The sequence below is a fragment of the Anastrepha obliqua genome, chromosome 4, assembly GCF_027943255.1.
Source record: "Anastrepha obliqua isolate idAnaObli1 chromosome 4, idAnaObli1_1.0, whole genome shotgun sequence".
Lineage (NCBI taxonomy): Eukaryota > Metazoa > Arthropoda > Insecta > Diptera > Tephritidae > Anastrepha > Anastrepha obliqua.
Genome location: NC_072895.1, coordinates 37153597 through 37175934, shown reverse-complemented (window position 1 = coordinate 37175934; position 22338 = coordinate 37153597). Strand labels below are relative to the sequence as shown.

At 36.6% G+C, this 22338-nt stretch overlaps 1 protein-coding gene across 9 annotated transcripts in view; it reads left to right on the top strand.

The window, feature by feature from the left end:
- The window catches only part of LOC129245026 (PDZ and LIM domain protein Zasp), a 113572-nt gene that overhangs the window by 20667 nt on the left and 70567 nt on the right, over positions 1-22338 (top strand). For all 9 annotated transcript variants that reach the window (XM_054882978.1, XM_054882976.1, XM_054882984.1 and 6 more), the window contains one exon: positions 11050-11188. In XM_054882978.1, the coding sequence (XP_054738953.1) occupies positions 11078-11188 (111 nt within the window). In that variant the 5' untranslated portion in view covers positions 11050-11077. The remainder of the gene's footprint in view (positions 1-11049; positions 11189-22338) is intronic.

The window sequence follows — 22338 nt, the reverse complement described above, 5'->3', positions numbered from 1 at the left end:
AACTTTAAGTTATATATTTTAAAGAATGAGATGTGAATCAGTACTTTGTATTATCCCGAGCATCTACAACACCTTCTACATAGTCTGCTTATCATAAAGTGTGGTTAAATTTCAAGGGCCGATGTTGAATGTGAACCACCCCTAAACGTCAACGACACCGTTGGACTTCTTTCTTTGGGGTTATTTGAAAGAAAAGGTGTATGTCGATAAGCCAGTAACAATTCAAGAGCTAAAAGATGAGATAATTCGGCACATTAACGGCATAGAACCTCAATTATGCGTCATCGAAAATTTGGACCATCGGATGGAGGTGTGCCGCCAAGGCCGCGGCGGCCACTTGGCCGATATTTTGTTCCATACGTAATTGAACTATACCAATATTATCATAATAAAGAGAAATGGGAATAATTTCATAAAAAACTGTATTTTATTCAAAATCAACACCGGCCCTTGAAACTTAACCACCCTTTAGAATTTGCATTTTTGAGCATCATTATGGGGTCCTTTGTGCGATTTCTCTAAAATAACGTTTATGAGTGTTTTTTTGTGTGCAACTTTTTTCTTCTGCCTAAAAAATTTCTATTGGCTTAATATCCGAGCTTTGGGCTGATGCAACCAATACTTTACTGCTATAAAAAGAAGCCACATTCAGACCATACGAGCTTTATATTTTGCATTGTTGTCCTGGTAGAATTTATGTGGTTTGTTATCAACAATGAAGTCAAATTTTGTTGCACTATTTGTCAAATGGCATTGCGGAATACTCAGATATTTTCGTGCATCCATCAGTAGATAAGATCACTCATTCCCGTGTTGGATGTGCATCCTCACAGCATGACTGAAAGTTTGCCAAATTTCACTGTCGACATAATAGTCCGCCTTTCCAGTGCATGATGATGATATTCAGGATTTGTGAAGTTCCGAGTTTGACTAAGCATGAAATGGCTGATACCATAGGCATCTCAGATAGACGCGCACTCCAAATTGTACATGAAAAATTACGTAACAAAAACTATTCGTAAAGTAGCTGATGGCTTGGGTTACCAATTCAGCAAAAACTAAATCGAAAATCAATTTCTCAGATCTCGCAAAATTCGGCTCCGAAGCTTGAAACAATTCTTGTATGAAATGCATTTTGCGTCGGCTGAAAAAGCCACATAATACTGCTATATTTTGCAGAGCTTCCGGAAAATCATTACAGTGATGGTATAAAATAATTGGAGATTATATTGAAACTAATTTGACTTAAAACTTCATAATCTTTTATTATTGATTTCAATATATTAGTTTTCAATGCAAACATGAAAAAACACGATTTAAAAACTGATAACTAATAGTCTAAAATGGATTTCGTTCCTTAATTTTATAATATTACAGGACTGTGCGGTTACACTTGTGGATCTGTACATACTTATATAACTATTGTATATATATATTTATAAACTTACGTTAATAAAAACATTTCACTTACACATATACATGCACACATACATACGCATATATGTATATAAGGGGCTGGGCAAGTATGACAGTGTTGCACGCTGCATTGCCAAATCGATTTGTCACACTTTACAAGGCGAGTATTTAACTCGATTCACTTTTATTGCATTTCGCTAGGATTATAGCTTCATGCCAAGGGAAAATGTGTGAGAGGAATGGGAAAAAGATGAATGGAAAACATCTGATATTCTGATAGTCAGTCGAAACGTTCAACGGGTCGACAACGCACCTACACACGTACACATGTATATAAGTATTTGTAGACTAGCCAACAGACATGCAATAAGTTCATTGCCACAACCAGAAATAAATAAATTTTAAAGTCAGTGCATGGCAGTAGGAGTAAAATGTATTAACTACGTGACGATAACTATTCGGCGGAAATGATATTAATTTTAAATAGCAATAACAAACATGGCACACTTGACACTCGATAAGGGCTCTTTTATAGCATTCTTTAAAAAAATGCTTTAAACCGACTTGAAATTCTTGACTGATGTAATTCTTTGATTTCAAACTCGAGTCATGCCTGGCAGACTTTATTTTTTTATGTGCCAAAAACAGGGCAACCATCTGAAATGCTTAAGCTTTGCATGAGTAGGTATGAGCAAAGGATGAGGGGGACCGGTTCTATAAAAATCGGCTTTGGATTAATCGGAACTTTATTGAATGTTAAGCCGTTTAAACAAACATTTTTACCAAGAAAAGACACAAAAAAAAACGCCGGTAATAAATTGAATTGAATTTTGTTTTTAATATATTATATAAAAAAAAAAAAAAAATAAATAATTGGCGCGTACACTTCTGTTAGGTGTTTGGCTGAGCTCCTCCTCCTATTTGTGGTGTGCGTCTTAATGTTGTTCCACAAATGGAGGGACCTACAGTTTCAAGCCGACTCCGAACGGCAGATATTTTTATGAGGAGCTTTTTCATGGCAGAAATACACTCGGAGGTTTGCCATTGCCTACCGAGGGGCGACCGCTATTAGAAACATGTTTTTATTAATTTTGCTTTCACCGAGATTCGAACCAACGACCTCTCTGTGAATTCCGAATGGTAATCACGCACCAACCCATTCGGCTACGGGTATTGGGTATGGGAATAAAAAGGGCGGAAACCTAGTAAAAGAGGTGTCGCTGCTGGCACTATTTTTGTGTCCTGTTGTATATGTGAGGTCTCAATCGCAGTAGTTGATTCGTGTAAAGATTCTTTTTAATCTGACGTCACAAATGTCTACGTTCGTTCTGAAAAAAAAAACACCATTTACGGGAAGTCAGGCTTCATTATTACCTTATAAAGAAAAATGCAGCTGAAACCTGCCGTATATTGATCAATATTTACGGTAATCAAGCTCCCTCAAATACATTATGTAAAGAGTAGTTTCGCTGCTTCCAAAGTGACAATTTCAACGTGAGTGAGAAAGATCACGAAGGGGCACCGAAAAAATTCGAAAATACTCAACTACAAAAATTATTGAATGAAGGCGCATGTCGAACCCTTGATGATATGTCTAAAGAGTTGGATGTTGACAGATCAACCGTCGGTAAACGTTTTCACGCGATGGGAATGGTTCAGAAAACAGGTAACTGGGTGCATTGGGGTCAATTGAAGGAGAGGGATATCGAAAGACGTTTGGTGACGTGTGAGAAGCTTCTTGAACGGCAGAAAAGAAACGGTTTTCTGCATCGCATCGTCACTGGCGATGAAAAATGGATCTATTATGATAACCTTAAGCGTAAAAAATATAGAACCTGCTAGGTGAACCAGGTCCATCGACAACGAAACAAAATATTTATGCTTCACAGGTTATGTTTTACATCTAGTGGGATCAGAAGGGTGTCATCTATTGTGGACTCCTTTAACCATCTGAAACCATCACAGGCGATCGTTACCGACTGCAGCTAATGCGTTTGAATCGAGCTCTCAAGGAAAACCGGCCGGAATGCGACGATAGACATGACAAACTGATTTTGTTGCATGACAACGCCAGGCCACACGTTGTTGAATCGGTCCAGAAATATTTAGAGGGACTGAATTGGGAAATCTTGCTCCACCTGCCGTATTCACTAGACTTTGACGGGTCTTTTAAACTCATAACGAAGCAGGGACGCCATATGTAAAAAAGCAAAATTTCATTAATAGCTTTAAAACTTTCTGAGCAGCCCAAGGGAATCAATAGATAAAGGCAGCATACTTACCTGCACGCCACAAAGAGGAAGAGGAGCTCGGCCAAACACCCAAAACGGGTGTAGACGCCAATTATATATACATATATATATCTATTTTAATGGCCATATGTGTACGCAGATGTTGAGGGCATTCATCACTCCGTGCGCTGTGCGGTTTGCTGCGGAGGTGCTTTTGTTATTCCATTTCGTTACTGGGTAAGACTCCGTCAGAAAATATGAGATTTGCAAGTGGTCTTTCGATTTCTTTGAAACTTTGGGAAATATTAGTTCTAGGTAAGATACATTCGAGCCTAAAAGGATTTTGGAAAATTTTCAAAATTGAGTCATCTGTTGAAAATCGGGACCGTGTTTTTTTTCAAAAATCAATATTTCTTGAACCGTTGGATGGATTTCAATGCAATTTACAGACAATATAGAAACAAATAAGTAGTTTAAATTAGTATTTTGTTAAAAAAAAATTTCGAAATTTTGACCAAAAAAAAGTCAAAAAAATTTTTTGAATCAATTTTTAGTTGATTTGGCCAGTTTTTTAGATTTTCTGTTATACACGTAACGATTCCTTATGATTTAACCTTTATTTTGAAAAAAAAAAAATTTATGGTGTCTATAATAGTTCTCGAGATATTGCGATTTTAGTGGAAGCGCGCACGCACGGTTCGCGCTGCGTTATGTGTTCCTGTATGAAGTGACTGGAGCAGACTGCTGCAGGTCTGTGCGCGTTTTTCTACTCCCGCTGAAATCCATCCAACGGTTCAAGAAATATTGATTTTTGAAAAAAACACGGTCCCGATTTTCAACATGGCGTAGATGACTCAATTTTGAAAATTTTTCAAAATCCTTTTAGGCTCGAATGTATCTTACCTAGAACTAATATTTCCCAAAGTTTCAAAGAAATCGAAAGACCACTTGCAAATCTCATATTTTCTGACGGAGTCTTACCCTACTTTGATCACGCAATCCTGGGTTATTTTCGCTCAAACGTTAAATTATTATTATTATTAAATTCTTGTTGGCTAGTAATGAATTGAACAGCTGAGCAGCTTTATTTGGCTTTCCGGATAATTAACAAAAATGTACAAAAAACAAAATACCTTCAAAGTTTTCCCGAATACAGAGTTGTAACTTTACCCAACTCGGTCTCATGTTTGAACATTTGGCATCTATTCGTGTGCAAATAAATGGGAAATTATTGCACTTCGTCATATTTGCATTTCATTGTGCACACTCCATATACATACGTGTGTGTATATATGTGTGAATAAAATGTTTATATATAATGAGTAAGCATTTCAGCAAATAATATATCGCAAATAAATAATCGAAAGGCCAGCAACAAAGCGCGTCGCAGTAATTTTTCACTTGTACTTCCTGCACCGATTACAGAGCCAAAGCCATTGAACGGCTATGACTCAAATCTGGACTTTGGGTGCAACTGAGACGCAATTCGCGGCGGCGGCTCTGTCACGCCGCAAGGCAGTAAATCGGCAGAAGTTTAATATTTTAGGTATAATACAAAAATATATTATCAAGTATTTAGGTATTTGTGCACAGACATGCGTATGTGCCAAGGAAACAATGCAAATGCTGCATGGCAGTTCAGTTTGTGAAACGGCAATTGACGCCTGACAAGCAGGGAGCGCCACATACAGGGAATACTGCTGATTTCCGTATTCTAAAGACATAAGAAGCAATCTATACGTACGAATGAAATTCATTAGCGACACTCATTATTCCACAACCGTGCGCCCAAGTGCTTTCTAATAACATAAATGCGATATTTATATAAGTAAAAAAGAAAATTCTCAAGCTTACGATTATCTAAAAAAATTGGAAAATCGGCTTGGCATCGTCTCTCAGTAAATAAAGCTGATATTGCCACTTGCGAGGCGAACAAATGTGGGGAAGCGAACGGTGTGCCGAACACACCTAAAATTTGCATTGTGAGTGGCGAATGATCTTATTCGCCGGAATTATGTCGTTGCCATTTAAGAAAAATAAATTAGTTCATCTTCTTTTGACATTTCTGTCATTATACTTAAAAACTTGTGTAGTTAAACGAACTGAAATTTGAACAACGGAAGTGTTTAATAACGCGGATCTTTATGTCGAGGATAGTTACAATGTGGATCCGGGAGCTAACCCTCTTCGTCAGAGGAAGAAAAGACTCCAATCCTATGGAGCTGCCGGCCGCAATGTAAGTAAAGAGATTTTCAATAACAGGTGTTACAGGTGAATGGATTGTGCTATCGAGAGACGATTTTTTATGGCCGGAATTGGGTGGTATTGATCTGGACAAAGTTTATTTTCAACAAGACGGCGCTACGTGCCACACCAGCAACGAAACCATTGATATTTTACGGGAAAAGTTTTCTCTCGAGGAGGTGATCACACCGAGATCTTGGGGCTTAACACCTTGTGACTTTTTTCTTTGGGGCCACGTGAAAGAGAAGGTCTACGCCAACAGCTTAGGGTCGATTCAAGACCTCAAAGACGGAATTCGTGTCCTTGGGCCACTTGCAATCCGGTTATGGAAAATTTCATGAAAAGGATATTGTCCTGTATTGTCCCGTGGTCGTGGTGGTCATTTGCCTGATGTATTTTTCACCATTAACGGCATACCTTCCTCTGTTTCTTTGAATATCAAAATAACACCTCTTATTGGAAAACCCGTTATTTAGTGCAGATAATCGATTCGGAGAAACAGTAATGTTTTTAAGTAAATTATGTTTTCTTTACATATTTGCATTTGTAGATTCATAGCGAACTTTCGGCTAAGTAAGAACTCATTTATGTTTGTGCTGGGCAAAATTAAGGATACATTTTATTACCGCCATTGCCATGTTATGTGCAAAAATTTGTTGCTACTGGCAGTGGGCAATGAATTTCAATTCACAATTTCACTTATTTTAAAGGAGATACTACCAATTTTGGAAGGAGATATTTGCAGTGCATCGATAAGGACAGAAATGACTTATTCTACTCGCGTTCCCTACGCCTTGGAGGACTATTGGCTTTAAGTTCGGTAGCTGACTTCTCCCACAGCTCTGCTCTGCTCTTTTTAGTTGAGCCCAAACTTCCCATTCCTCTGGCGACATCTGGGTTTTAATCCAATACTTCTTCCAGTTGCGCTGTTGTCCGTTCTGTACTGAAAAATGATTAAATTATTAAGTGTACTTACGCCCTTTCCATTTTTTAATGCGAACAGAATAAATAGTAGCCAAATTTGGGCAGTAATGGCGAAGCGAATGTTTTTTCGCCAATGGCAATACAGAAAATTCATTTTCGACACTTGTTCGCCATTGTGTGGCGAATTCGTTGGAGATTCGCATCTCACAATTCGCTTTGCAAGTGACAATTTAAGCCTAATTTTGAACTTTACTCCAGTACGAGTGGATGAATACAGTGGAATAACCAAAACGCAGTTCCCTTTTAAATAAATTAATTCTTCTCATTCTTAAACTCAGATCCCATTAACGGCACAAAATACCGATTTTCGGGAATTTCATGTTCAAATTCGGCAATCTTTGCCGGAATCCTGCTAACTATAAGCAATCAAAAATCAACGTTGCCGTGCCGATAATGTAAACACACTTTTGCCAAATGTAAAGCAATCAAGTTTTAAAAAATGTGCCGAATTTTATATGCCATTTGGGCACCGATCAAAGTAGGAAATCAATTTAATAATCTTAAAATTTTACGCCCACGATTAGTGATATATAAAAATAAAGATAAAATTCAGGCGTTGCAGGTTTTCCTGTTATTGCAGATGGAGAGTTCATGAGAATGAGTACTCCCACTCCCATTACTCTCGTTGTTAAGAAAAGGAAGTAGCCACATATAACAAATGGACAAATGATTCTATTATTGACTTGATCCAGTACGTTGAAACCCGAACTTGCATTTGGCAGTACTTTTGCCCAGAGTACAAAGACCCCCTAAAACAAGAAAGAGTCTGGCAAAGTATAGCAGAAAAGTTTCCAGAGCACGTCGTAGAAGGATGCAAAGCAAAATGGGACAATGTGAAAGCCTCATATCTGCATATGAAAGACAGAATGATAATAAAGTCTAGCGAGGGAGGAGAGCTTACTCAACCGCTTTGCCCGTTTTGGGCAGCCATGCAATTTTACTGGCAGTATGAGGAGGCGGCCGCCGTAGCCGAATGGGTTGGTGCGTGACTACTACTCGGAATTCACAGAAACGTAGGTTCGAATCTCTGTGAAACACCAAAATTAAGAAAAACATTTTTCTATGAGGAGTCTTTATGGCGTGCATCGGTGTCTACTTTTGAAGGTTCAAAAGACAACCAGCGAAGCACATCTTCCTCTGCTAAAAAACCGAGAATTACTACAGTGGAAGAAAAATTATCAGCAGACGAAGTAAAGCTTCGCGCACTACAGTTTTTGGATGCCGGTGTTGATAAATGGCATGGATTTGCCATATATCTAGCATTGCAAATGCGCGACCTTGCCCAAAAAAATATACAAGTTGCATGCCGAGCTGGTGAAAAAGCGTTGACAGGGTCCTACAGTTTTAAGCTGACTCCGAAAGTAAGATATTTTTTATGAGGAGCTTTTTCATGGCAAAAATACTATTGGAGGTTTGCCAATGTCAGTCACGCACCAACCCATTCGGCTACGGCGGCCTCCCTCTTGGTGACATAAAATAATTTTCGTACTCTTGGCGTACCAGCTTTTGCATCGTTGCGTATATAAGAACTTGGAGTTCCTTCTGTTTCATTTTCAACGGGTAAGGGATCATTAACGTGCGCTCCAATAACCAGATCCCCGTGCTCATCAAAGCGATCGACCAATGTTACTTTTTAATTGGGATTTTCGTCACTAAAAAGTTATGCAGTGCATAACAAGCTTAAGTTTCAGTCATAGTTTCATTAGCATTAGGCTTAATAGGACGAGAGAAGGGTTCGAATCGCTTGATCATAATCCCAAACACATTTAAGGGGTCCCGGTGGTCTTGAGGTCGAAAGTTAGGGTATTTGCAGGAATTTTTTTTACAATAAAAAAAATTAAAAACAGTATTTAAATTTTTTTGGCTTTTTATCAACTTCTTTTACATACAAAAATGAAAAAAAAATTTTAATTTGAGGAATTCTAAAAATGGCGCTGAAGTTGTCCCTCCCGAAAAATTGGTCCTGAGCGGTGTTGTCCGTTTTGGCTCTTCTATTTATCTTAAACATAAAAACTAAAAAAAACTATTATTCAGTATAATTGTAGCTATGTCCCGCTACTAGAATAAAAAACAAAAACAAAAAATCTGACAAAATGGCGCGGAATTTGACACTCTAAAAATCGGGGGTTTTTCAGTTTTTTAATAAAAAAAAATGAAATAATAGAAATAATAATATGCTTCTAGTACGGGCGATTGCCATTGATGTTGTGAACAACATATTAAAATTTCAGACGATTCGGTTGAATCGTGTTTTTTTGTTTGATAACACCAGACCGAAAAAAGTCGTTTCGAGATAATTGAGTTTAAAGTTTGAGGTACAGGAGCAGGCGGACCGCTCCCTACCTAATTAATAGGCTGTAGTAGCTAAAATATTGGGAATTTCCGCAGTAAATTCTAAAGATACTATACCTTCGAAATATCGAAAAAAACAAAAAATTGATTTTTTGAAATTTCTAGACCACTGGGTCCCCTTAAGCACTGAATTACACAATGAACGCCAACGAATTAGTTATATTTACAAACGCTTTTCTCCATTGAGAAGGTTGACATAGGACACAAATTTGTGAAAATAATAATGGCGAAACTCCAACACGATGAGCAACATCTGAGAAACGACTGAGGGGACGAAACGTCCGAAGAGCCTGCCTTACGAAGGAGTATCTTAACGGCCCCGGATTTGATGTTTTGATGGACGGTTTTGTACGAACAGCAGGATTACGAGGTAGAGGGGCTGATTCAGCCACAGAACGAGCGAGCGAATCGGGCATGCTTATAGCACGGGCTCTAAGTATCTTTAGAAGATTTAACCTCCTGTACCGAATACCAAAAAGAAAAAAAAAAACAAAAATCAAAAGCTCTTCTATAAAATTAATTTACGTCCCGGTAAGATATACAGTAGCTGTTGGTATATGTCTGTATGTATGCACAAATATGTAAATATATACATCTGTGTATGTGTGTGCCAATGAGCGAGTATACGCAAACACATTATTCATACTCACACACGCACACACCAGCCCATTTTTCGCGCACATTTTCCATTGATATTCTATTTTAATTAAATTATTTTTGTTTTTATGTATGTACATATGTGTATGTATGTAAGCACGTACATTTGTATATGCAGAGCATTTGCTCATTTCATATTAATTATGCGTCCGCCGAGTATGTTCTCGTGTCTAGTAGCAGTTGCTGATGACCCCCTTCGCAACCATCGCATTACCCATACTTCCAGGGCAACCCATCCACAATACCTGAGTTACTTTCAACGTCAGCGACACTGTCAGTGTCATTATCATTCGCACGTGAGCTCCACAGTTCCTCGTCATCTTTGCTAACATCCTAATGCACTTACCGCTTCTGCTTGGCCGCTCTTTCGTTTGTCGTTTCGCTTTGACAACTAACTCCACTTACTGGGTCACACTTTGTGAGGACATTTCATATTATTTCACATTTACATGCCGGCATCCTTTCGTTGTGAGCAACATGCAGGTGTGAGAGGGTAGAAGCGGTGGCACGTAGCTGATACGGGGCCGCTGAAAATGTTTTTTGCATTTCCACCTGCTAAGAAAGGGCATTTTTTGGAGGACTTACAGTTGTGTTACATGCGTTGAAAAGTGCTTTCGCTTAGCGATAGATTAGCCAAGAATTTTAAATGGACATTTTAAATCGGTGACAAAAAAAAAACGCGCTCAATTTTATATACAAATGCACGCATACTCACAGACGTGCATGTGCATGTATAAGTGTGTATTTATATGCAGGACCCTCGTAATTATTTATCCAGCACGAAATGTGTTTTGGCTTGGTGTTTGGTGATTATTGGCTTATTATATTATTACAGATATGCATGTGTGTGCGTGTGCGTGTGTGTCAGAAGGACAAGGAAACGTGGGTAGTGGCATTGCGTTTATTTAAAGTACAATTTTTAAAACATGTGGAAATATTTAAGTAGGTATTAAAAATTTAAAATAAAAACAAACTTAAGTGAAAATTTTCAAAAATCTTTCAAGCAGCCTTGACCAAACTCTGAGTTCGTTCGGAAAATTTCACAACACATTTCTTTCACGTTTCAACAATTATTTTTGGAAATTCTCTAGATTTTTATTTTTCTGTTTGTTTTTCTATTTATTCAAGTTTATGTCTAAAATGACCTTACCCTTTCTCATTTCAGTCTCATCCACGCAAAGGGAGGAACGTAAATGGCTCAACCTCAGTTACTGCAAATCAAGCTGTCGCGCTTCGACGCCCAGCCTTGGGGCTTTCGATTGCAGGGTGGCGTTGATTTTGCCACACCGCTGGTCGTGCAAAAGGTTTGTGCATGAAATCTTGTTTCATTTAGGTTATGTGAAAACGATAACTTGGATAACACTTTTGAGTTAAAAATAGGCATATCCATAAATTCGCATACATACATACACACACATACATATGTGCAAGTATTTTCAACAATTCAAAGTTTTGTGAACGTACATACAAATGTACATAAGTAAATATGTTTGCCAGTTGACGAGTATGTGAAATTGTTTATGGTATGTACATACATATGTATGTATGTACATATGTACGTATATTCAGTCGGATACAGTGATTTTATTTTTAAATATTTTCTTTAAACAATTTGGTATCTATTTGCATGTTTTTTTTGTTTCTGGTTTTTGTGTAAATGACGCCAAAGTTGCGAGGGTCGGCGCGGAGGCGTATTAGAGCAATTTTGCGCACGACTCGCTTGCCATTTTTATAAATAATCTTGACCGTCGTCGATTCGCTGGACCGTACATCTGTCAAATGCGGTTGTTTCGACTTTTCCGAAAAAACGAATCCATCTTTGCGGGTTACTTAACATTTTTATTTTTACTTTATTTTCACACCCAATAAAAATATTGCATGTTTTATTTACTTTTATATTTGCTTATAGCGTATTTTTTCATTCGGACATTTTTAGTAAATATTTCATTTATTTTCGTTCAGTATTTAATATTTCCACGAATTAATTATCGCTTCTGTGCATATTTCCATTTCATGAGTCAGTCAGTGGCTATGAAAAATTTCGAAATGTGAAACCAAGTCACAGAGTATTTGACTCACAATGAATTCATTTTCTTAAAAGCAGAAAAATGGTTACTCCTCAAAATTATTTGAGTTTATTCGCATTTATGTTGGTATCAACTCCCTGAAATTATCCTTATCCTTACGGGCTCTAATCGCAAAATTGGGCCATTTCTACAATTGTGACCAAGCTGCGCCATGAACAAGGAAGGGGCAAGCATATGAATGTATAAGTATTGACATATTTACTCACTACAAATACTCGTATTTTGTTAAGTTAATTCATAAAGTAAAACAATTTAAAAATATGTACCACATTAACATTCGTGTGAAAAGTAGCGAACCAATTTTAAGTGATCGATTTGGTTAGCAACTAAAAAAAACTTGTTGTATTATATATTAAAAGGAATTCAGCAGGATTTACATGCATACATATACATATGTGTGTGTGTATATACCTAAAAATATAACTTAAGTCCCAATTTTGTCCCAATGACTTTGAATGAGAAGAAACCATTTTAGCATTTTGTTGCTTTTCCTTTTGTTTTATTAGTTGCGTTCATTCTTTGCGGCATTGATCCGCAATGATTTAAGAAAATTGGTGGTTAAGCATAGAAAAGACAATTAATATTAAGGCGAAATTGCTAAAATAGCAAATTTAAGTCGAACAGCAGTACAGACGATTGCTAAAAACTATAAAGAGACACTAATTCATATGAAAATAAAAAGCGAATTGGCCGCGCCAAGAAGCTGTCCAGAAGAGATGTAAGCTCCATTTTAAGAGAAGTCGACTAAAATCCAGTACTTAGTTCTCCATAATTGGTCCAATATATCTTCGAGTTATGTGGAAAAACTGTTCTTTAAAGAACTGTTAGAAGATATCTTTATAAAAGCGGATATTGCAGCAGGACAGCACGTAAGAAGCTTCTGATTTCAGAAAAAAATCGTTGCCTATGGCTTGAGTTTGACGGACACATATTCCAGTATTTATTTGCTGACGAATCAAAGTGCAATATTTTTGGAAGTGATGGTCAGGCTCAAATTTGGAGGAGGTGAAACGCGGATATGGAAATTAGAAATTATATACCTACTGTCAAATACGGCGGTGGTACTGTGGTTATGTAATAGTCTGGGAAGCTATTGCTGCATCTGCCGTTAGAATAATTACCTTTTTTTAATGGACTATGAATCAATTTAAATATAAAAACATATTGGAACAACATTTGAGGTTATCAGTAGATAGCTTGGGTTTTAAGCAAGTAACCCAACTTCCCACAAGGCAATGACCCAAAGTAGGTGTAGCCACTAAAACAATCCCTCCTCCTCTTCTGGGGAGACTCCGTCTTCCGGAACTATTTTGCATTACTTCGTGAAGGCCCAAAACGGTGTCTATTAAATGGACCAATACTATTCACCCACGTCTGGGTCCACCATATTTGTAGCCGGCTCGTATTCTAATGCTTCTGTGCCGTCATACCAGTGGTATGTGAGGCATGCACTCAGGTTCCTCTCACATGGGCGTATGGATGTTATACGCTATCGAGGTTTCTTTTGCATCTGCAGCAAAGCAAATGTTGCGACAATATTATACCGTCTTATGCCGTCGTGAGCTCATGACTCGAGCGTCTGTGATTTGTCGTCAGTTCGTAGACAGTCTACCTCCTATCGAGAGCTGATTTGTTTTTCTCTGCGTTTTGCGCTGTCATTCCGCGCGTCGCACGTGAAGCATTATCCCCTTTGCAAAACTTTTAACTGGGTTCTAACAGTCATTTGTTGCACACATGTAATTGATTAAGCTGTCTGGGCTCAGCTGTTCACCACCCAAGACTAACTCAGGTGTTCGGCGATCTTCGTTGAAACGATCACAGAAAAAGAACACGTGCTCCGCGCTTTCTATTGCATTGCATTTAAGGCAATGACCCTAAACTCCATTCTTTATAGCTTTGTTGGTGTGTTTGGAATCATTATTCTGCTGATATACCCATTTCAGTGGCAGATGGCAGCATTTTTCTTCTTTTTGATTGACGCGTTAACCACTTACGCGATTTTGGCCGAGTTTAACAAACTGCGCCAGTCGTAACTTTCTCGTGCTAACCGGCACCAGTTGGAAACACCAAGTGAAGCCAAGTCGTTCTCCAACTAATCTTTCCAACGCAGATCTCTTTGCTAGCACCTCTCTTTGCTAGCACCTCTTCCTCTGCTAGCATCAGCTGGTAACGCATCGAATACTTTCAGAACCGGAGCATTTGAGATGACCCAGTCAACGAAGCCGAAAGATCTTTAATTGCTGCGCTATGTCTACGTCACCGTAAAGCTCAGCTCATACAGCTCACCGTTCCATAGCCTGCGATACTCGCCGTTACCAACGTGTAAAGGTCCAAAAATCCTCCGCAGAATCTTTCTCTCAAACACTTCGAGGTACGCCTCAGCGGCTGTTGTTATCGTCCAAGCTTCTGCGAAATTCGATGGCAACATTACCTCGTCTAATATTTTCACAATCACCTGTAATCTGACACCTTCAATGAAATACTAAAGTGGGCCCATTCCGCTATATGGAAAGCTACGCTCAGTAGCGCTATTTTTCGTGTACTTCTTGGGAATAATTTGTGTTCCACTAAACGTCTACGTCAGTAACTGGCAAACTAAGCTCGTCGCGGATAATTCTGGGTGATGCAAATGGATTTTTTTCCAGCAACGTATTATATTACGATCATCTTAAGCGGATATTTTGTGCTTTTGTCCACGAGTTTTATGCTTATTTTTATAATTAAGGCATTTACCACCACCTGATCAGAATATTCTATGGAATCTTGAATTGATATTTTTACTCTATATTTTTACGATATTCGAAATATTTTTCATACTCAATTTTTTTTTCGTAAATTTTTTGTAAAAATATGGTTAATTGCATGGCCCTGTAAATCAAAATTTCAAACTTTGTAGAAAATTCAAAAAAAAAAAGCAAATTTTCAACTTTTTAAACAGAATCTTTAGAAAATTTCTGCGTGTACAGTTTTAAGACTCATTCAATTTCAATGTAATAAAGTTCATGTTTGGTGTTACTCAAAAATCGCGTGGATTTTTTTTAATTTATGTTTTGTTTTTTTGCAAACGATGTTGAAAATTTTCTTCAATATAAATCAAATCTTCGACAGTCTTTTATATAGGAGAAAATGTTGAACATCGTATGCAAGAAATTTCATGGCACATTCATGACCGTAAATTGAGCCAACGGGTACCTATTGCGTTGCTTTCTAATTTCACTGATACTTCCGGCTAACCAATTTCAGCAGTTCCGCAAATTCTCATGGAGATTTATTAAAATCTTTTATTGTTTTGTTGCTTTTTTGAAGTTTGGCTACATTATCTGTCCCCAACCATTTTACTTATACAGTCAGCAGTGCAGTGAATGTAAATTTAATTTTGTTTTGAAATGTAAATATGTGCATATTTACAACGTCCGGAATTAATGTACATATACACATGTACACACATACATATGCAGATGCTAGCTAATGATGGTAGGACATGAATTAGAATCGACGTGAACTTGAAAAGCGACTGAAGTCTTGTAGCAAATTGCAAACTCAATGGCAATGCAAGCAAGTACTAAATTATTGTTTTTCTATTTTTGTCATACATATGTATGTACTTATGTCTGTAAGCAGACAGTAGAAAAATCATAAAGTAATCCGATTAAAGTGAATGAGTAGCTTAGTTTTTGTTGTACCAACGCTGAGAAGTAAATTGTACTTACACTGAAGAGCTGTACAAAAAATGTTTCTTCATAAAAAATTAATTAAATTAATTCAGTTACAGTTTTGAGGTCACAGCTTAAATGATGCACTAAATTAAAAGTATTCAAAAAACATAAACACATTAATATTTCGATTTCATGATTACGGCTAGTACTTAGTGGGGTATCCCTTTTGATTCAAAACAGCTTCTAATCGGGAATTCTTAGATTCTACAAGTTTTGCAGTCTCATCGGCACTAATTTTATCCCATTCTTCCTCTAGTGCCCCTATCAGATCAGAAGCATTAGAAATATTGTGGTTTCTTATTTTATTTTCCAGCACTGACAACAAATTTTCAATAACGTTGAGGTCTGGACTCTGTGCAGGTGTCTGTACTACATGTGGGCAGATCAAGATAAGCCAAGTTTTTACAATACCAGACGTATGCTTGGGATCGTTGTCCTGGTAGAACCTAAACGAGTCTCCAATGCCCATTTTATCCGTACTAAATTATCTTTTAGCAGATCCAGATACATCTCTTTATTCATGTTTGCTTCGATAAATGTTAACGACGCTGAATAGGGCATGCAACCCCATACCATCACACTAACCCCGCCGTTTTTGGTTTTCTCCAAAAGCAGGACTTCCCATCAGGCCTGCAAAAATAACGGACGAAACAAAAGACGAAATGTCTTTGTTCAAATGTTGTCTGCAAAACTCTTTCTTTGTTTTCTATTACGTGCATTAATCAACGGCTTATTTCGAACAGTCCTTCCATGAAAAGTTTCTTCGCGCAGAACTCTACGAACTGTTTCAGGGTTAAAGATCTTGCCTAAGCATTTTTCGATTTCGTTCGTTAATTTTGGAGCGCTAAAATCGGGTTCTTCTTTGACTTTGCGAACACTCTACCTCTTATCTGCATCGTTAAACATTTTATTTGGCGCAGATCTGCCCTCATTTTCTATCCTGTTTTCGTGGCGAAACCGTTCTATAATGTGCTGGGCAGTTGAGGAACTAATAGCAACAATTTCTGCAATTTTTCGTCGATACCTTTTTTCAAGTGAGATCCGTTTTCCCTTTTTAAAAAATTTTAATTTTTTCACTTTTTCCTCTCAACGATTTTTTGGGGATGACTTAAGACGCTAAGCTAAAGAGAGAAAAATACATTTCACCGTTATTGCATTCTCAGTGAAAATATAAAATACTCGTACACTGCATCATTTAAGCTGTGAGCATATCTTGATGAGAAAACTATTTGTTTCTATAGTTTTTCAGCAAGCTTTGTTTTTGTTATTGTTCTTTCTGCAGTGGTCAACAGTACATATGTACATATCTCATTACAAGTCGTATATATTTTTTTATAATAATTAAATTTAATAAACATCGAGTCATTTTCGTTTCTCTAAAAAAGTATTGCCTGCATCAAATAAGCTGTGAGTCACTGATGAATTCATGGGTACTGGTATATGCCCTTAAAAAATTCATTTAAAATATATCGCTAAATTTTCTTGGTTTTATGTATATAGTTTAGCTTAAAAAATCACATGCTATATAAAAATTGTTAATAATTAAATATCTTACTGCAAATTCAGTCTGTAGTATAAAAATTAATTCAATAAAATTAACTCAAAATATAATAGTTGTCCAGGCGCGTAGAATGCAAGAATATCGAACACCAGTTTTAATACTTGAATTATGAAGTCACAATTTTAAGAACTATGGGCAAAAGGCCCCCTAAACGCATTGAATAAGAACTAAAACTAACTCCAAAAAAAAAAAAAAAAAAAAAAAAACACGACGGTTTCAGCTACGAGTATTTACTTCGGATCGGCTGTGATAATTTCCACATCAAGATAAGCCGATGTGTGAATGCATAGGAGTGTATACCGGGCAGGCAAACAAACATTGATTTATACCAGTATGCATAGGTATATAAAAAAAAGGAAAAAATTAATTTACTCAATAATTATTGATTGACTTAATCAGTTCCGGAGCGAAAATTTAAAAATCGTTAAATTTTGAAGCCTTCAACAAAAATTACTACATATATTTAACACCGTCCTTACTCGCTATAAAATCAGTATATGGATTGCAACAAACAACAACATACCTTAAGGACTCCCATAAATTATTATTACATGTTGGAGCAAACAGGTTCATATGAAACCGCACACTTGCACATTTCCGCCTGGATTATTGCCGGTTATAAAAAATCCATTGCTCATCCATTAGATGAAACGTGCCCAGTTGCGGTGTACTAACAGATGGAATTCCATTTACAACAATTCGAAAACGATTTGTTACCGTGCTAAACGTGAACTACTTATGCGTCCCGGCATATGCGCCCTAGGATAGGATGAGTGTTTGCGAGTGTGTGTGCATACATACACGTGTCGTTCGTGTGTGTTCGTGCGTTAGAAATAAATTTTGACCAATTTGCTAGTGTGTAGAACAAAACCAAGTTAGGCCGACATCTGCATTTGCAGAAAGTTGCCGACGCACCAGAACTCGTGAATATCCTAATTCCCACCATAAGCGTTCATGCGCATGAATAACATTAAACTTATCGCTTTCATGTTCTTTGTTTGTTCATGTTTTGCTGCCTACGTCGCGTCGTTACTGTTACTGCCGTGCTGTCAAATAGATTTGCTGAAATTACTTGTTGCCCCTGCACGCTCGATTGCATGTGTAACCATGGCGTGATAAAGTTCTGAACGACGCATCGCACAGTAGATGAAAAACACTAAAATGTGCTATTATTTAAGTGAAGATTTTTAAGTAAAAATCTATTTATTCTTTTGAGTAAAACTATGATATTTTGGGCCTATCGAAATATTTGTGTGTTTTTTCTTTGACGGTGAGGTTGGTTTGAATGCCCAAGTCATGTGTTCTTTTTGTTGGTGTGGTTTTGTTTGTTTCTGATTGAAATTTTGGCGTTCAAACCAACAAATCACAAAAATAAAATATATTTAAATTTTGTTTTTGCACTACTGCTTGTGAATCTGCCTTGGTTCAAGCCTTATAAAGGTAAAGACAGTGTGGCATAAAACACAACTTCTACGTTAGTTTGACGATCCTACACGTAGACGTATGGCTGAGGATGCTCTTGTGAAATAAATATTGCGATTCAGCATCGATGAGCGAACACCGAAAGTAAGAACCAGAGTCAACTATCTGTACTTGATGCGATTAAATGCAAAATGAGAGGGGTAAACTGAAAAATGATTAGGGACACATAAAAAGAAGAAAACAAGGTCAATAACAGTTCCAGGTTGTTTATAATACAATAAAATATTGCAAAGCCTTACAATTTTTTGTATAAAAATATGGTACATACTACAATAAAAACCATATAGCTTAAAGTTTCAAAGTTTTTGCAAAATTCAAAAAAAATGTTGTCAAAATTTCACAGATTTTAGTCACAATTTCAAAATTTGTACAAAATTAATAAAAAGACATTAACAAATTTTCAAACTATTTAGTAGAAAAATTTGAAAATATTTTGGGGATGAAATTTTGTAGAAGCCAACTTAATTTTGGTACAATAAAGTGCAAGTTTGAAGTGGCTCAAAAATCGTGACGATTGTTGTTAATTTTTTTGCTGGAGATCCTGTGCATTTTCTCCATACAAAAAAAATTTCGAGCAAAAGGAACAAAAAAAAAATAATAATAATAAAAAATAAATAAATATTAAATATCAAGCTACGACAAAATCGAATACCCGGAATTTTCCTAAATTTTTTTTTACTAAACATTTGAAATTTTCAGAAAAATTTGTAAACTTTTTTTAATTTTGTACAAAGTTTGAAACTTTCAGTTACATGGCAGTTGTTGGGGTATGAACTATACTTTCATAAAGAAGAAATAAATAAGCAAAATTAAATAAAAAGTCATTGTGGACTACTTCAAAAACATCTCTATTAGCCAGACAACTCCTTTTAGCGGAACTTTTTTTCCTTACCAAAAGTTACTCTCTTTTGAGTGCCACCTCTCTTGAGCGAACAAAAGCTGACTGACGGTGAGTGTCTGGCGAAAGAGGTTTCACTGTACTCGAAAGTTTCCTAAAAACTCTGACTATAACGTTTGCAAATTGGATGCAAGTTTGTTGATTTGTTTAATTTTGTACAAAGTTTGGCTATTATTGTGGCTTATAATTTTATAATAAAATACTTAAGCAAATTGAAAAAAGAAAATAAATAAATAAATCTCTGAAATTTGGATCATCAAAAATTTGCAGTATATTTCGCTGCTATTTTTGTGAAACTTTCGATTTGGCTCTTGATTTTGTTCGCACATTTTCGAACATCCCGGGCAAATGAGCAACGAGTATCTGTTCTCGAGTCCACGGAGTATTTCATCTTTTTCGAGTGATTCGAGCAACAATTTTAAATATTTTGACTTTTTTCTCAGTACTTTTTTCTTAATTTCACAAATTTTACAAACAGTGCTAACATCGGTCGAAAGCTAAAGAAATGCTGATAAATAAAAATGTCGGAAGCTCGAAAATCTCGAACAAATCATTGAGCAGTTGAGCAATCAGCGAACTTCGAATGAGTGTAAAGCAACTCGCACTGCTCTTTATCCAGTTAACTGGAGCTTTGGTATATATGGCGCAAAATTAATCATCCAATCATGTTTTTACATGACTCTTTTATTAAATAAAAAAAATTATTTTGGGCGATGGAAATCTTTATTTTCATCTTTACCAGCGCTCCATTGCTCGTTTAATAAAGTGATGTCGATTTGAAAATATTTAAATTTTATTTCTTAAGAATTTGGAATTTAGTCCCAATGTTGATACGCCCATCTGCCTGTCAATGCTCTTCCGTTCCTTCCTTCGTCTCTCTCACAAATATTTCTTATTTGTATATTATTAAGTATATGCGTTATTTTATGTATGTATGTTACGTACCTACACACATAAAAAGGTGTATATATGGATGTGTGGGAAGCGCCTCAAGATGTCTAGTTTTAATAGGGACGTCCTTTTTGACACGACCATGTTTCAAAATCGGCATATGCGGTGAAAATTAAAAAAAAAATATATATCTCTCTCTTTCTCTCTCGTTTCTTCATCTAATTAATTAATCATTCAATAGTTTTTTTTACTAAACAAAAAACAAAATAATTTTGAGTGACGGAAATCGTTATTTTGACCTTTACGCGCTCCATTCCGTGTCTGTTTGTATACTGCAGCTGTCTGGTTCACGAGTGTGAAATTATGAATCTTCCGATGGGCTGATTAATTTTACGCCACCTTGTGTAAGGCTGGACTTTATGCTCGTTTATATGAGGATGTAAATGAACACCGCATAAAACGAGATACCAATCGAATAAAAATAATTTGTATGACTGAAAGTATCATTCATAAAACTGGATATGTGACATTCGTTTACTGAGGGGTCGTATTTTTTGTAATTTGATATATTCGAAGTGAATTGTAATACAAATTTTGTCAAGTAATGTTTTAGAGATAATAGAGAGTCATTGTATGTAGCTGTAGATATGGAATTACTTATTCTGTTTAGCAAGTGTTGAGGAGGAAGTCATGAAAATACCCATTGAATTGTTAGAAGACGGCTAAGGGTTAAAAGTAATCCGCCTTCCTTGCCGAAAAATGCTCTCATTAAAAATTAACTTTATTATCCAGGTACATCAAAATACTTCGACTCATTATTTATTTATATTTCCCTTTTTGCGTTCTTTAATTTTTACAAACGAATAGAGTTTCGCAATCGAATGAAAATTATGTTATATTGAGTATTTTTCTTGAAATTGTAATACCAAATTAGTTCGGGGGAAAAGAAATTTTTGTGTAAAATTCAAAACTTTAAGATATCTTGGATTGTCTGATTTGGGTCAAATATGCAAAGTTTTGTTCTATAATTTGTTGCTATTTCAAACGTATCTTAATAATGTCTCTCTCTTAGTAGTCTTGGTCCTTATTGGCGAAAAACTCTAGTAATCGATTTTCACAATCTTCTCTTGATACCAAATTCATATCCCTCAGAAAGCTTTGCAATGGAAGAAAAATGTAGTGATCGCTTGGTGCCAAGTCCGAAGTTTTTGACGAGTCCCTTCAGACGTGTGCGGCCATCTCTTCTGTTGGTCAATTCTCGCCGTTTCTGTTGTTTACAGTTGAGATCTAAATTTAATGTTTGGCCGTGCAGAAGCAACTCATAATAAGTGATTCATTTCAAATCGCACCAAATACAAAGTAGAGCTTTCCTGGCCATTAGTCCTGGATTGTCCAGCTGCTTTGACCACGATCGTTTTTGCACAATATCGTCGTTGTGACCCATTTCTCATCCGCAGTCACCATCCGTTTAAGAAATGGATCGATTTCATTCCGTTTGGCTAAGGCTTCGCAGATCGAATTTCTATCCATTATGTTTTTTGGTGTTAATTGGTGTTTCACCAAAGCAGCGAGCTTATTTTTGGATCCATCCTTACGCAAATGGCTTAAAAATGCTTTATGGTCGATCTTTCGCTCCTGGGCGATGCTACGACTACTAATGCCGGTCAACTTCGATTATTTCTGTGATTTTATCGACATTTTAGCATCAAAAATGCCTGAATTGAATCGACGAAACTAAAATTGCACGAATTAGCTGTTGAAGTATCGATACCATAAACACTATTCACAGTTTCAGCGGCTTGTCTTGCAATTGTTGACT